Below are 17876 nucleotides of genomic sequence, written 5' to 3' on the forward strand. Positions count from 1 at the left end.
TGTATCTAACAATAGTTACTTAAAAGATCTTAGCCAAGACTTGTTATCTAACATCTGTTGCAGGTATCTCCAAAGACTGAATAAGGTGGCTAAGTGTTCACATGGAATGGTGCTATGTCCAAAATAGACAAAAAGTGGCTTATTCATTATAATTGACTGCATTACAACTTTCAACATGGCTCTCACATGTTTGAGAGTAAGGAATAGGCCAAATAAAAAGTTTTCTAGAGCATCTACTATCTGTCTGACACTGGTAACCAAGGACCAGGGTTTGCTTGGATGAATGTGGAAAGTATCTCAAAACCAACCACAACCTGGTTGGTAGAATTGGCTTTTAACAGCCTATTATTATTTTGCCAGATCAACTGTAAGAACTGTAGAGAGGAAGATGAATGGCCAATTTCAGTTTCTTGGGAAAATTTTAGGAAGCATTTGTGTGAATCATTTGTAAAAGAGACCATGTTTAGAGCACTAGTGCCACACTTCTTGAGTACTGCTCAAGTGTTTTGGATCTATCCCAGGTTGGATTAAAGAAAGACTATGAAGCAATTTAGAGATGGGCTGCTAGATTTGTTACCGATAGGTTTTATCAGCGTGCAAGTATTTCGGAGATGCATAGGGAACTCAAATAGGAATTCCTGGAGGGATGGCAATGTTCTTTTCAAGGAATGCTATTGAGAAAATTTAGGGAACCAACATTTAAGTTGACTGTAGAATGATCCTACTGCTGCCAACTAACATTTCATGTGAGGACTATGAACATAAGATGCAAGAAATTAGGGTTCTTATGGAAGCATACAGACAATCATTTTCCCCCACTCTGATTGCGAGTGGAATAGGAAGAGAAATGACTAGTAGTGGTATAAGGTACCCTTCGCCAAGCACCGTATGGTGGCTCGTGGAGTATGTATGCAGATGTAGATGTACTACAGGTTTCATAGCTGTATGACTGCATTTGGTGCTGTGTTGCACCCCACAGAGTTTGAGAAGATCCCAATGCCTGGAGAGGTCAACTTTGTGATCTTTAAATTTCACTCTTTATTTCCTTACCTCATTTGCAGAAAATGGTATTATCTTCTTTTGGCATATACATTAGGTCCCAAGATTGTGTATAAATGCACACACCTACAGTGTAACAAGGCTGCATTTTTCAGAGACCACTACAATATGGAGGTGCGAAAAAATGTCAATCACTGGATAAAAAGTGTTTCTTTACATTAATTTGTGGGCTCTGTCAGCCGTTTGCTGAAGGGATTCTCTATTGCTTTAATTTATTTGGTAGGTAATTTTCACTCAATAGCTCATAATTCACACGTATTCAATATTGTGTAAACGGTTTGGTGGATGATCCTTCAATGCTAGTGATTTCTGACAGCAGTTATATATGTCACACTGATAAGATGCTATACTCGTATTTCCATTTTACGATGGTGTGCAGAAAAGTAATACTTCTGAATTTTTTATTTGAAAACTATTAGAGTTTTTTAAATAATACAATCTTTGTCAACACTCTACATCTCTATTCTTCATACCTACATACCTGGCAATGAACACATTTCTCCCAATGAGAGACCAGTTTGTTGATACCATCACTGCAGAATGACTGACTTTACTTGTGGAGCCACAACCTCACCTCTGCCTTGCACCGCTTCATCAATATCAAAGTGAAGTCCTCGAAGGTGTTCTTTAAGGTTTGGAAATAGATTATTAAAAGTGTCATTTCTGTTTCTTTCATTGTTTATTTCTTTCAGTTACCTTTTGTACTGAAGTGTAATGGTTGGTTGTATGTATGGTCCAAATTTCATCGAGCTATGTTACTTGACTGTGGCAGACACATCACTCAATAGTTACTTTTGTCCTAAGTTCTGCACATCAGTGTATAATTTTGCAGCCAGCCAGGATCTAGCTAATGTGTTGTCATACCTGCCACACATTAGAAACATGCTGTTGGAAGATGCATTTTCATGAAATCAATAGCTTGTTTGTAGAGGGCGATGATGGCAGCTTGTACTCATTTAATTGGTGATGTACCAGGGAAATGTGAAGTTCGAAAAAACAGCACATCTCTTAAATAGTTTGAGAAACATATAGCCAAGTTTTTTCCTGTTCATATATTGTACCAAGACCACTCTGTAAGCAGGCACTACCTTCCTCAGAACAACACCCGTGACATCCCATCAACAAGTGAGAGACACAACAATGCATATCAGGCAGAATGACAAAAGCCACCAAAGGATACAGTCAGTGATGTCACTGTAAAGTTAACATTATACTTCTAGGTGCATTTGCATAAGTTCCAGTCATCTCACACTTCTGGTACCTATATGTGATCATTGTGTTTCAATAATGTACTCCACTGTTCCACTTAAATCTTAGTGAATGATCTAACAGTGAAAAACCCAGGACAGAATAATGACAGTATTATGAAAAGGATAGATTGCTACTCATCTCATAGTAGCTTCGGTGGCTAGGGACAATGATCATGTGTCCCTGAGTTATGTTTGTGTGATGTGTGCACTCTTGGTGGCCAGAGTCAGTGGTTATGTGTGTTTGAGTTATGCTTGTGTCAATGTGTGTGTTGTCTACTGTACAAGAACGCCTTTGGCCAAAAGTCCACATGTTTAGTAGTCTTTTTGTTGTGTCCATCTGCAACTCAACATCTCCGCTATATGGTGTGTAGCAGTCTATCATTTTCATAGTACTGATGATCTGTTACATTAACATTGCTCAGGTACTATTGCTCCATTCATTTTGAAATTCTTACCCTCACTCTTTAATGATTTTTTTGCTGAGATGTCATCTGAACTGTGATGTACACAATCGGAATGCAAGACACAAAAATAACCTTCATGAGGACTTTGCCTTCTTGTTTAGGGCTCAGAGTGATGTGATATAATCTAGTCCAAAGCTATTCAACAAGCTTCCATATAGCATAAGTTAAGAAATTGGGAAACTAAATCTGTAGAAAAGGAAATTAGTAACTCTTTATACGAAGTGTATTAATATTTAGCTACAAATACTCCATTAATGTTTAGATGCAAGGCTTGAAAAATTATATTAGGCATATGGCAAGTAGGAATGTTTGTTATAAATCAGCATGACAAGTAGTAATGGAGTTTAAATGGGGCCCTGTATTTACAGATCAAGTAAATATTGAACTAACAACAGGAGATTTTCTGTTACCGAGGAGGGAGCAGGTTTTATTCAAAGTAACACATTTTCTGTCTAATTCACTTGATTAAACACAGCTGGCATAAGCATGAATAAATAATATTAAGCAATACAGCAATAGTTTATTTTTAATACAGTGTGCATATTAAGTTTCTATGATTTGCTTGCCTTTTGTTAATGTACACCTTGACTTGGTCCATAGAAATGGATATTCACCTTCTTGATGCAATATGCAAAACGTGATAAATGAATGAATTTCAGATGTGAGCTTGGAATTTTGGGATGTCCAAACTGTCAGCTAACTAATGGTTCCACACCTGTTTAACTACAATTTTATTATGCCATGTAATATGCCACAAGAATAAACTATTCAGTCACACACCAACAGTCTTAGTGCTTTCAAAACTTGTCAGTTGTTTATTTTGCATTCTCTCTGTATTGTGGCACAAGTGCCTTTGCAGTAGACGAGTTACATTCACTGCTCATCATTTTCTGTTTATATTCAAGCTAAGGCAGTTTACAGTTCACTGCTGTCCTATCGCATGAATAGTGGTAGTATTAGTAGAGCCTCCTAGAGTGTGCAGTGTCACTTGCCTAACAAGAAAAATTCATGGCTCAAATCTCACTTCCTCCAAGTCTTAAAATATTCACAAAAGACTTGATTTGGTGTACAAAGCCTTCATCACTCAGTGTGTGTAGAAAGTTCAAAGCACTAGACTAATGTATTATTGTTTCCTTCCTTTGATATTCACAAAGTAAACACAATAATGTTTTCTTTCTCATTTTTCATAAACACTTACTCTCCGTAAGCATGAACATTTGCACTGAAAACTAATTCCGCACTTAAATAACAATCTTGGGAGGATATGGTACATTCTCAGCAAAGAGAATTTTTTACAAAATGGGATAAATCAAGAACCATCACAGTAGAGAGAAACTACTATTGTAACAGCATTTTAATTATTTGCTATCAAATTATGGCAATTAATGCTTATATACTCATTTACAATATAAGGAATAAGATAATTTGGTACTCACCATAAAGATAACAGGTTGAGTTGCAGACAGGCACAATGAAAAGACTGTTGCACGTCTAGCTTTCAGCCAAAGCCTTCTTCAGAAAAGGGAACATACACACATTGATTCACACAAGCACACCTCACACATACAACCACAGCTCGAACTGGAATATACTTATTTTATTAACTATGTGCTGTTTCCAGGCGCATGTAGGATGCTTTCGGTATAAATCATGGGCTCTGCTTGTGAAACTGTTTTATCACTATTATCTGCTTTATAGTTTAAACATAAGAGGAATTATGACATATTATTTTACAGGTATTATGTGGATGGTTCCTCTTGGCATCCTGTAATTGGTCCTTTTGGTCCAATGGATTGTGTTCGATGCCATTGCCTTTCTGGCAGTATTGAGTGTAGCCGCTTCAAGTGCCCGTCCAGAGAAGAACTGCCCTGTGAAAAGCCTGTGAAGCAATTTGGACAATGCTGTGCATCATGTCCTGTCCCAGGTAAGATGGGTGGATCAGAAAAATTGGATACTTTTATTTTTTTATCTTGACATCAGAATTTGCAAGCATGTTACACACAAGATAGCTGCATGTTCAGTAACACAAGATGTCTGAGAAACGTAAGTACAATCATTTTAAGTATCTTTATTCACAAAAGTCAAGAGTAAACGTCATGCTGTCTCGGCTCAGGTAGCTCAATAGATATAACAGCATTGATTATGAAAGACAATAATCAGGAGTTGGCATACACTTCTAATCTGCTCGTAAGTTTCATTATAGCTTACACTCCACTGAGATTGGAAAGGTTCTTTTCAGAATGTAATTACAGACTGTGGCTGTTCTGTAACCATTCTCCTGAACAAGAATATGCAGAATAACCTATGTGGAGCCTGGAATGTAGGAGAGTCGTACTGGCTCATTTCAGCTTTGGGCAGCCTGTGAAATATGTTTGAGGTATTGAGGATTGTCTAAAAAAGGCAAGGGTTAGGGTCCAAAACTCAATACAATGCAAAGTTTTTAATGTGTCACAAAGTTGCAGGTCATCAACTGGATACACCAGTTCCAGTCAGATCACTAAAGTTAAGCACCATTGGGCTTGGCCATTACTTGGATGGGTGACTGTCTGTGCAAGCCACATACTACGAGAGTCACTCCAAAAGAAATGCACACTATTTTTTTTAAAAATCCATCTTTTGTTCTACATATTTGAAAGTTTTACAGTGTAGATGCATCCTTTAGGAACAATATTTTCATTTCTCCACATAATTTCCATCCCTCTCAACTGCCTTGCGCCATCTTGGAACCAGCACCTGTATACCCGCACAGTAAAATTCTGGACCAACCTGTTGGAGCCACTGTTGGGCAGCGTGCACAAGGGAGTCATCATCTTCAAACCTTGTTCCACGAAGAGAGTCTTTCAGTTTCCCAAAGAGATGATAGTTACATGGAGCCAGGTCAGCACTGTAAGGCGGAGTGTTTCAGTGTTGTCCATCTGAGTTTTGTGATCGCTTCCATGGTTTTTTGACTGACATGTGGCCGTGCATTGTTGTGCAACAGCAAAATATCCTGCTTTTGCCGATGTGGTTGAACACAACTCAGTCGAGCTTGAAGTTTCTTCAGTGTCATCACATATGCATCAGAATTTATGGTGGTTCCACCTGGCATGATGTCCACAAGCAAGAGTCCTTCAGAATCGAAAAACACCGTAGCCATAACTTTTCCAGCAGAAGATGTGCTTTTGAATTTCTTTTCTTGGGTGAATTTGCATGATGCCATTTCACTGATTGCCTCTTTATCTCTGGTGAAAAATGATGGAGCCATCTTTCATCACCTGTCACAATTCTTCCAAGAATTTCATCTCCAGCTTTCTTGTACTGTTCCAAAAGTTTGCTGCATACTGTTTTTCTTGTTTCTTTGTGAGCCCTGTCAACATCCTGGGAACCCACCTGGCACAAACCTTTTTTAATGTCAGCACTTTCAGTATTCTGCAAACACTTCCTTGCCCTATCACAACGTAGCATGACAATTTGTTCACTGTGATGTGTCTGTCAGCAGTCACCAATTCGTTAACTCTCTGCACATTGCCTGGAGTGTGTGTGCAGTATGAGGCCTGCTGCTGTGAGGACAATCCTCAATATTGCTGTGCGCGCTTTCATCACGTACCCTGCTTGCCCACCGACTAACTGTACTGCAATCGGCACCAACATCTCCATATACCTTTTTCAACCTCTTGTGGATGCTTCCCACTGTCTCATTTTCACAGCACAGGAATTCTATGACAGCACGTTGCTTCTGACAAATGTCAAGTGTAGCAGCTATCTTGAAGACATGCTGTGATGGAGCCACTCACGGGAACAGATTGAACTAAATTTGAAAACAAGTGGGAAGGATGTATCTACACACTGTAAAACTTTCACCCATGCAGAATGAAAACTGTATTTTTACAAAAATAGTGTGCATTTCTTTTGGAGTGACCCTTGTATTTACAATTTTCCCTTTGCCTTTACACTACAGGGTCAGAGAGGTTTGTGGTATAAAGTCCTTGATCACCAGTCTTCGTGACACTCTCCTGCATTAAAGACTCATCCTCTCAATAGTGTTTCACGAAGTGAGGGCATGCAACACTGTTGACAGTGATCCATCCATCAGATAGGGGCATTGAGCTTGGCAGCATCCTTGGTGTTCTTCGAGAGGAGTAGGTTATGTGCTGGAACAGACTAGTTTCACTCTCTTCCTCCTCTAATCAACACGAAGATCACACTACGGTACTCTCTCTCTCACTCACTCACTCATACACCACTTGAGTCTGGCCTTGGCATCCAGGGTCAGTGGTCGTGTGTGTGTGAGTTGTGTTTATGTGAATGTGTGTGTTGCTGCATCAGCAGAAGGCCTTTTGGCTGAAAGCTTACTTGTTCAGCAGTCTTTTTGTTGTGCCTGTCTGTGATTCAGCATCTCCGCTATATGGTCAGCAACAATCTATCCTCTTCATATCACTGTGATTATTCCATCCTGGATTTTCCACTGTTTGCCATGAATTTGTCACAGTTTTCACAGTGAGAGTATGTTGATTTGCAGAGGAATTGTGGAGCCCAAGTCTAAATGTGTGTTGTTGTGTTGTGGTCTCCAATCCTGAAACTGGTTTGCTGCAGCTCTCCATGCTATTCTATCCTGTGCAAGCTTCTTCATCTCCCAGTACGTACTGCACCCTACATCCTTCTGAATCTGCTTAGTGTATTCATCTCTTGGTCTCCCTCTACGATTTTTACCCTCCACCCTGCCCTCCAGTACTAAATTGGTGATCCCTTGATGCCTCAGAACATGTCCTACCAACCAATCCCTTCTTCTAGTTAAGTTGTGCAACAAACTCCTCTTCTCCCCAATTCTATTCAATACCTCCTCATTAGTTATGTGATCTACCCATCTAATCTTCGGCATTCTTCTGTAGCACCACATTTTGAAAGCTTCTATTCTCTTCTTGTCTAAACTATGTATCGTCTATGTTTCACTTCCATACATGGCTACACTCCATACAAATACTTTCAGAAACGACTTCAAAGCTACTGAATTCCCTCTCAAGATCAGTCATTGTTTCCCAACCCTTCCTCCTGTTACTAATTTTAAGTCACAGGAAAATCTCCATTTCTAATAACAATGATTGCATTTCTTAATATTATTTGTTTATCATAAAAAAGAGGCTGCAGTGGAAGCAGTGTATTTCACTAACCTGATGCAGTTTTATTGTTTTTGAGAGTTGCTATTCATTAATTATTGAGAAATTGGTAATGTAATTTAGAGTCCAATGAATAATAACAACAATGAAAGCTAAGGAAAAAACAAAATGAGACAAATTGTATACATAACAGTAGCTCAGATTGGATAATAACATAAGAATCAATCTTGAATTTATTTCATGTTATGTGTTTATTTCTTTTAACTGGTACATAGGGTTCAAAAGCAAAATACTTTTCCAGGCAGAGGTAGAAGTATAAAATAAACATCTGTTAATTTCGTTGCAGCAATGTCAGTATTACGGCAAGGTGATGTCTCAGAAGTGGGCTCGGCTCAGTGCCTGCCAAAGGGAAGTGAGTTGGCTGTCTACCGGGTACAGGGAACCAAGAATCTTTCAAATTTTATTCAGGTAATTTTGAATCATAGAAAAATCTCCATTTCTAATAAGAATCATTGCATTTAGGAGTATGATTTATTTATCATTAAAAAGATACTGAGATGTAGTGTGGCTTGGTAGCACTTTTTTCAAAAGTCAGTCAAATGGGTCTGCATTGAATCTCAATTTGGCTGTAGACGTTTTTCTTTGATATAGCATCACCCACAAACTGTCAGTACTTGGTGTACGAAAAGACCAATGGCACAGTATTCCATTTACTGTTCTAAGCTATAGATCCTCCTTATAAATTGGTTCTCATGTCAGAAAGCTATACAGGGTGAACATTAATAAAACTGACAAAATGCAGGGAGAGATTCCTGATGGGAATTGGAGGAAAAAAGGTCCAACAAACATGCGTCCAGAAATGCATTGTTGCCGCAGTAGATGGCGCTGATGAATGGAAGTTCCTCTGACCACTTTCCGTGTGTGTTCCTTGTGTGTTGCAGGCTGTACGATTGATGCGGTTTACTTTAAGCAGCAGAATGGTCTAATATTCATGTCAGGAACAAGCCGAAGTGGTGTTTGTATACAGCCAAGCAGACAGAAATGACTGAGAGGCAGCACGGCTATATCAAAACAAGTACCCTCATAGACATCAACCACATCACACATCATTTCAAGCTCTGTTTGGGTGTTTTTGTGATAATTGGTCTTTGAAGACACACAAACGTGTGAAGACGGTGGACTATATGTATATCAGATTTGGAGGACCGGGTTCAACAGGATGCTGAGATGATCCCTACTACAAGTTCCAGGCAAGTGGCCCACCAACTTGGTGTAAGATGAAGTATGATGATGTGTATCCTGCATAACAAAAGGGCTTGAAATGTTGTGTGTTGTAATTTGTGTCGGTGAGGGTACTTATTTTGGTATAGCCGTGCTACCTCTTGACCATGTCCATCTGCTTGGCCAAACACAAACACCATCTTGACTTATTCCTGAGATGAATACTGTGTCACTCACACAACCTGCAACACACAAGGAACACACAGCATGTGATCAGAGGAAATTTCATTTGTCAATGCCATCTACTGTAGCAACAGCACATTCCCGGACACATGTTCTTTGGATCTTTCTTCCTCTATTTCCTGTCAGGAATCTGTCCCTGCAGTTTCTTGTTTTTATTAATGTTCACCCTGGATAATGTAACAACTCCTAAAAGGAGTACATCTAATAAAGTACTGTGATGTTTAAACCAAATTTTAAATTAGTAGGCCGTTTTATTTCTTTTAAGAGAACTGAACTGGTAGAATGGCTTTTCTCCAAATGGTTGTATTGTGTTTTATGATGCACAGCCTAAGACATGGAAAAAAGTAAAAAATGTAAGACATAATGTATGTATTAAAATATTTAAAGAAAATGTATTAATTCAAAAATAAATAATAAAAACATGAATGACTGCAATAAAATAAACCTGATATATTTCCAAAATAACCTAGTCATAGACATTAAGGTCATTTCAGTGTTTAAGTGCATTTAATTTACTCTGATGTATGCATAATTATGGAAGAATTCAGAAAATACCTTGTATGTAACAGCAGTGAACAAGAACCTGTGCTACTTGTGCAACATTTTCAGGAAGATAATACTGTCAGAAAGCTGACTAAATTTAAGTTTTTCTTCAAAATGAAACACATTGTAGGCAAAAAAGTGGGAAACACATAAAATATATCATGATTTTCTGTCATATTTTCTATAAAATCAATATAGACAATAGCAACTTTTTGACATCTCTAAAAGAAGGCCAGTCACAGAAGTTGGGCAGATGAATATAGGTACAAGGAAGTTAATTATGGAGAAAGCTTGAGCAATGGAATAAATACTTCCCCAAGTGCCAGACAAAGGCAAAAATCAAAAATTCTCAGGAAAAGGCAAAAAGGCAGCAATAAAAGTCACTTAGGAATGAAATAAATAAGCATTTGCACCAATATTCATTATTGACTGAGGTGCATTGTCCCCATTTTCTCTATAATGACATTTTGATCTTGTGAAGGAAATATTGTATCAGGTGTTATGTGTCAAGAATAAAATTAACTTTTTCCATATTTCAGTATGCATTTCAAGGTCTTGAGCCAAGTAAATGTGAAGTGCAGCTGCATTCCTGGGTTGTCAGAAATGGTGCAGCAGAAAGTTTTGAAACTCAGACCGTTTCTGGTGGTGAATTTACCAAGATGAGACAAAAACTGAAGTTTATTCCATTGGGAGCAACAACTATAAGTAAGTACATAAAGATCAGTTTTAGCATATCTCATATTGGTTTACAGAAATGTAGTAAAGCTCTACATGTGGATTCTTCAGATCATTTATTCACAATCTTCTTCAAATCTCTACATGAGAATGAGTCTTGAAGTATGCATGATGGGGTCAGGATACCTAAGAGAGGACCAAAAAGTAAGAGTTCCTTTACTGTAAACATAGGTGTGGTACTGACACATTGTCCTGCAAGATACATCAGTTGCACACTGTTTCACATATTTGTCAAGTTTTGTTTCACCTCTTCGGTGGTCCCAGAATGCTTCTCTTCTCATTCTAGTGTGCAAGAAAATGACTCTATTGGCCAAATATAGTGAGTACATTTTGTGAAATTTTACTGCCATTTCATTTTGTGGAAGAATTTTCTGACACTCAATACTATGCAACTCAATTGTTTAGCACTTCAGATAGTAATCCTGCTTGATTGTTGTACTTCAGCACAAAAACCACACACACACACACACACACACACACACACACACACACACACACACACACACACACAGAGAGAGAGAGAGAGAGAGAGAGAGAGAGAGAGGTGGAGAGAGAGAGAGAGAGAGAGAGAGAGTAAAGGTTTTTTGTATTGTTTCTCACCAGTTTTGCTTTCTTCGTTTTTAATCATGAAGCAATCTTGTACAAGCTTGATTATCACTGAGTTTCTGGATCATAACCATAACACCACACCTCATGACCAGTAATTATTTTTGATGAAAAATGAAGTTGTTCTGTCATGTCATCAACTGCAAAATCATCAGACATGTGAAACAGCATTTCAAGCAAGACAAGCACTTCAACAACCTAACTGACAGCCCCCCCCCCCCTCCCCCTTGAAAAATAAATTCACGTGAAAGAGACAGAAGATACCCTGGTGATCATCACAATATCATGGTGATCACTTCAGATACTCATAAGCTCTTCACTGCTGACTTCACAATGCTTTTCCAAGTAGTTCTGTCTTGGCATTTAATTTTGCAATTCATCATGTGTAAGATTTTCACAGCTTCTTCAATGTTGTTGAAGTAGCATAGTCTTGGTCTTTGAAGAGGTCTTCTTCCCTGAGGATGTCCTGTACATAAGATTTTCCTTTCTTCTGGAGCTTGAAGTGCATGTTCAACCCACAAAGTCTCCTAGCTTTAATTTTGGTTCTCCATATTATCATATACTTCTTTGTTTGTTAATATTCTCCATTCCATTGTGATCTTCTTCAATCCACCAAAAATCTTACTCAAAACTTTCCTTTCAAAGAGTCTTAATACTCCTTCTTCTGATTTTATTAATTTCCATGTCTCACAAGCATACAGAACAAAATTTCTTTTATTTCTATCAATGATCACCAAACTTAGGCTAGGTACTAGTTTGTCAGCAATGACCATCATAAGGTCTATTTTATAACATGTCTTAATATAATGAAGCCATAGTGGCATCGTCACAATATATACAAAAAATCAGCTTAGCATCATTGCACATGTACAACTGTGATGATATCAATCTGATTTTGTGTGTATTTTGTGACAATGGACTACCACTGCATTATATTAGTACCAGTTGTAAAACAGATCTGAAAATGGTTATTGCTGAGCAAAACCGGTAGTCAAAGTTTTGTGATAATTGATGGAAATGAAACAAATTTATTCTACACTTCTTAAATCACTTTTGTAACCTGTGACAATGTCACAGTTTGTGTCACAAGCATATGTTTGAACAGGTGTGATAAAAGTTTTACATATGTGAATCCTTGTATTTCTTGAAATAAGTTTACTTTTTCTTATCTGCAGTAATGCAAAATAGCATCTATTGGCTTTTTGTATTCTAATATTTATTTCTTCTTTGACATTGTTGTCTGTGGTTAGCAAGGTTTTAAGACAAGTGAACTTAGTTACTGTTTTGATTTTCTCTGCAACAGTTTTAAAGGTATGATTTGTTTTAATATGCTGTGAGACAATGAAGTGTGTGGTTTTACTGGTATTAGTTTATCGTACTGTTCCTACTCTTTTCAACCTGTACTTGGAAAATATGATTGACCAATGCTCATTAGATGACAAAGGAGTAGAAATTGGAGGAAGAAGAGTAGGGTGCTTGAGATTTGCTGATGACATGGTCCTTCTAGCCACAGGGGAAAAAGAATTACAGGATTTGGTGGACACCATTGCAACTAACGGAAAAAAATATGGAATGAAAATTAACACAAATAAAACAAAAGTATTGGCATTAGGAGGAAATAAGGAAATAAAAATTGTGCTGAATGGAGAAACACTAGAACAGGTGCAAAATTTTAAGTATCTTGGAAGCAGGATAGACACCGACTGGAAGTGCACCACAGAAATTAAAACAAGGATAGCAATGGCAAAAGAGGCGTTTTATAAGAAAAGGAGAATCTTCTGCAGCGGTCTGGACAGAGAACTCAGAAAGAGACTCATAAAATGTCTTGTATGGAGTGTTCTTCTAAATGGCACTGAAACATGGACTATGAGGAAAAAAAACAGAGAAATGCTGGAGGCTTTTGAGATCTGGACATGGCGGAAGATGGAAAGAATAAGTTGGGTGGACAGAGTAAAAAATGAAGAAGTACTGAGAAGAGTGGGAGAGAAAAGGCAGTTACTAGATGTAATAAAGAGAAGAAAAAGAAATTGGATTGGGCATATATTAAGAAAGAATGACGGACTGATAAAAACAGTTTTAGAAGGTTATGTAGAAGGAAAAAGGAAGCGAGGAAGGAAGAGATTCCAGATACTGGATGACATGATGGACGGTACAACATACAGCAGCCTTAAGAAGGAAGCAATGGATTGCAGAAAATGGAGAGGCAAAGGACCTGCTAATATAGCAGATAACTGATTGATGATGACTGTTCCAAGAAAACTGTTGTATAATATTGAGGTGGATGAATTAATTTCTTCTACATTTCCCCCAAAGATTACGGTGTCATCTGCATATGCTGCTATGTTAAAACTGCACTGTTCCAATTTGTGATTACCTTATTTTCCTGATGATCTGCTCCATAATGAGGTTGAAAAGTGGCGGTGTCAAAGCATCTCCCCTGTTTGACTCTGGAAGTAATGTGGACTGTTTTGGACTTAAAATTTGAATTTTGAATGCACATTTGCACCAGCTGTATTAATTTGTCTGGAATTTCACATTCTGTTGTTTCTGCCAGAAGAAAGAGCCACTTGCGATGAAAAAGTTAAATCTTTGTGTGTGTGTGTTCCCCCTGCCGCAACAAGGTGAGCACATCTTTTATATACATAGTTTCTATCAATATTGTTAAATGCCTTCTTAAAATCTATGAAAAGCATGTGCACATCCTAAGAATATTTAAATTTATTGTCAAGTATAAGAATAATTAAATTTATTGTCAAGTAGGATCTGTGAAATGAAAATATTATCCACTTTTGAACTATTTCATTCAAATCCAGCTTGTGTCTCATCAATAATTTCTTCCAGATATTGTTGTAGGCTTGACAAAATTATATTTGTAAGTATTTTGTATCCAGAGCTGAATAATGATATTCCCCTGTCACTGTTGCAGGCTCATCTCTTTTTATATATGCTGGAATATAATGTAAATGGCTAGACAAAAAATCTACTCACCAAGTGGCGGCAAGGAAACACACACACAAAAAGATTTAACTTTTACAAGCTTTCGGAGCCAGTGGCTCCTTCTTCTGGCAGAGGAGCCCAAGGGGAAGAAAGAGGGTAAAGGAAAAGGACTGGTAGGTTTAGGGAAAGGGCTATCATTTAGAAAAGTCACTCAGAGCCACAGGTCAGGGGAGACTTACTGGACAGGTTGAAAAGGTATCCGTTCCCCTAAACCTCTCCAGTTCTTTTCCTTCACCTGTATTCCTTCCCCTTCAAAACTTCTGCCAGAAGAAAGAGCCACTTGCGATGAAAAAGTTAAATCTTTGTGTGTGTGTGTTCCCCCTGCCGCAACAAGGTGAGCACATCTTTTATCTATCCATTTACATTATATTATCAATAACTCATTGTTTTTGTTGTTATATATAGAAACATCTTTCCTCACAAAGGTACAACATGCATACACATAGCCACTCTCTCAAGGTACTAATGCTAAGCTTTGTTTTAACCGTCATCTTGTTTCTGCTGCATAGGAGAGTTGACTGATGTCATGTGTTAAACATTCTTTGCAAGTATATAAGCAGTGATTAAACAAGATTCAGGGAGCCATAGGACTGGAGATAAATCAGCACACTACAAGAAGAAAACAATTTCTTGAGAACAAAGATGACTACAGTCATGCTAAGACTGTTCAGAACAACTTAAACATCTATGTGTACTTTTGTTACATGTTCTTGTATTGTCATTGCAGCCTGAAGGTGAGGTTCACACCTCAAAACATGTTACTTCATGAAATAATTAAATAATTTTTTGACCGTTAACAGTCTTTGAAAAACCTTTCTCTGCTTGTGCTGTACTTTTCTTCATTGTATTAAACTAAACAAAAAACATTTGCTATATTAGATACATATTTTATAAGCTGTGAGTGTCTAAGTCAGTAGCTTGTATAGTGTATACCACAGTTACAAGCATTTTCTCCTCCATAATGCTTGAAGTCCACTTTATCTGTCTCATCACATCATGTCATTGTGCTCATTACTGAGTATCTAGACCCAAGAACTGAGTATCTCCATCCTGCAGCTTCTCTTAGAACCTGCTGAAGAGGTAGACCCAAGATTTTCTTGATTTGATCAATCCACCTATTCGCTGTTCTTCCGCTTGATCTCTTGCCCTCGGTCTTCCCTTCCAAGATTATTTTCTCCAGATTTTTGTATCTCTTCTCACAATGTGGCCAAAGAACTGGAGAATGCTTTGGTTGACACAAGAAGAAAGGCACATGAAAATATTTAGTTGCTCAAATGCACTGATGCACTTTTTGTCTCTGGCTCTAAGGGTCCATGTTTCACAATCATAAAAGAAAATGGAAAATATGAGTGTTTCAACAAGACAGGCCTTTTTGGTGTTGGTTATTGCTCTTTTCTGCTTTGTCTAGTGGAATTTCTAATGACATGTTCTGCGTAGATGTTGTATAGTTGAGGGGATAGAACACAACCCTTCTGACACCTTTTGAGACACTGAAGAAAACAGACATGCCAACACTTGTCTTCACAGCTGTGTGATGATTAATATATAGACTTCTGATTAGTGCTGTCAAATGTTGTGGGACACTGAATTCTGCAAGCACCTGCCACAACTTTTTCCACACAACACAGTCAAAGGATGTCATATAGTCAAGGAGGCAGATGAAGACAGGAACACAGAACTATGTCCACAGTTTTTTTTAATAGTCCGTTTGCATTATTTTACATTTGTACAACAAGTGATTTGTTTAAATAACAAAGAGAAACTCACAGATATGAAGGTGGTTATTCAACAGCTGAATCCAGTCATCCGCTTCTTTATATTGTGAACAAGATAAATGAATCTATAGTGAAATTCATTTTATTTCTGTCATGATAGCCACATTGTCTCCACATTTACCATATGCTTTTTAATGTATTGTACCATGAAATAAATTTATTAATATTTTAAAAGTATTTTTAACATCTTACAGAGCACCTCAATAAATTCAGTCGGCGTGAAAAGAAACTCAAGAAACGATGCACTAACAATTGCATTTCTAAAGTGCTGCGTCTTGAAGATAGTTTCAACCTTGTGAAAGTGCAATTCCGGAAAGCATGTCAAGTAAATGAACTACAGCTGCGGTCTGTATAAAGAAATGGTTTTAATTAAAATAGTCAAATTTTTTGCAGCAGTGGTGTCGATTCTCAGAAAATGAAAACACAACCATTTTACATTATTTTCTTACAATATTTTCTAGTCAATTAATGATAACTTACATACGAGAAGTCAAAGCAGTTGTTTAGCCGTATTTGTTAGTGTATTATCTGTAAGTTAGTTTGCAAAATCTTATATTATTCTCATACTTGCAAAGACAAGCAAAGGAATGATGACAGTACTCTGCTAAGTTATACGTTCATTAGCTGTGTACTATGTGGCAGTATCTGCTGAGGAATATAGAAATGAGTTGTATTTGCACTTATTCAGTGACATTCCTATGAGAATACATTTGCTTAGCTACTACTGGCTCATAAAACGATGGAAACTTGTATACAGTGTGTGTTTACACAGTTTGTGTATGCATGTCTTTATCATAAAGTTTACTTTGTAGTACATGTGTGTGTTTGTTAGTGAATTAGTGTTCTTAGCAAAACAACTTGTATTGTTTCATGATCTCACTCATAATACAGAAAAAAAATTCAAGAACTGCCAGTTGTGTGCATAAATATGTATGTGTGAAATTTCTTGAAAAGAAATATATAATGTAGGTATCAATACCAAGGATAGATAGATTAAAAGCCATTTGTGTATGTTGTTTGTTTTACACTTACAGAAACATGGCTACTGAAATATGAAGTTTTGTATTCAGGATAAGCCTCTCAGTCTGTCTATATAAATGTAAGACATTGTTTGTAAATTGTGTTGTTGTATCATGTTGTTATTATATACATTACCGAAGTGAATGTAACTGAATGAAAAGAAATGTGCTTTGATTTTAAAGTAAGTTTATTTATTAAGCATGTGTGGAGTTGTGTAATTCAGGGTAATTCATTATACACCATAAACCTTGAAGGGATATTGTAAAATACAATCCTTTAAGGAATTTTATATTTATCTTTTAAATAAAGTTATTTATAAATATTGAGCTACAAACCTTAATTTCTTTTTCATTATGATAAACAACTCATGTTATAACCTGAAGTTTTGTGGTGCTGAAATTTTGTTATTCTCTTTGGATTCTGAGTCACCAGAAAATACAAAGATAATATTTGAATAACTAACTATATAGCTTAGAAGTACAACATGTTTGCAACCAAAACCAAAGTTGTTGTTTCTGATTGCTATTTTCTTTGCATGAATTGCCCTTCATTCATTACTGTTCTAGATTGATCACAGTCTTTAATGACACATCCATGCTCAATGTTTCTCATTGCTTCAGTTGACACCCTTTATTATTTGTAGTATTCTTTTCCCAGTTCAGCATACTTTCAGTCTCCAGTCTTCCACTACTATTATCAGGTCAGTCATCACTGCTCTCCTGGCTAACAATCATTTTACTGATCTGCAGCCTGGATGATAACCTGCCACTCAATTCATTTTCTTTAACTCTCAGCATCACAATCTCTAGCCAGTCAGATTTTGCCATTGTATACTACCTGGAGCCACTGACAAAACCCCTTTATTCTACT

General features: G+C 37.2%; 1 protein-coding gene across 1 annotated transcript in view; it reads left to right on the forward strand.

Annotated features, from left to right (window-relative positions):
* LOC124788223 (chordin-like protein 1) overlaps positions 1-17157 on the forward strand; it is a 560639-nt gene extending 543482 nt beyond the window's left edge. Inside the window, exons 11-14 of the mRNA XM_047255444.1 lie at positions 4510-4697; positions 8213-8334; positions 10413-10578; positions 16181-17157. Coding sequence (XP_047111400.1) covers positions 4510-4697; positions 8213-8334; positions 10413-10578; positions 16181-16341 — 637 coding nt within the window. The 3' untranslated portion in view covers positions 16342-17157. The remainder of the gene's footprint in view (positions 1-4509; positions 4698-8212; positions 8335-10412; positions 10579-16180) is intronic.
* The last annotated feature ends 719 nt before the right edge of the window (positions 17158-17876 follow it).

Source organism: Schistocerca piceifrons, chromosome 1 (assembly GCF_021461385.2).
Source record: "Schistocerca piceifrons isolate TAMUIC-IGC-003096 chromosome 1, iqSchPice1.1, whole genome shotgun sequence".
Classification (NCBI taxonomy): domain Eukaryota; kingdom Metazoa; phylum Arthropoda; class Insecta; order Orthoptera; family Acrididae; genus Schistocerca; species Schistocerca piceifrons.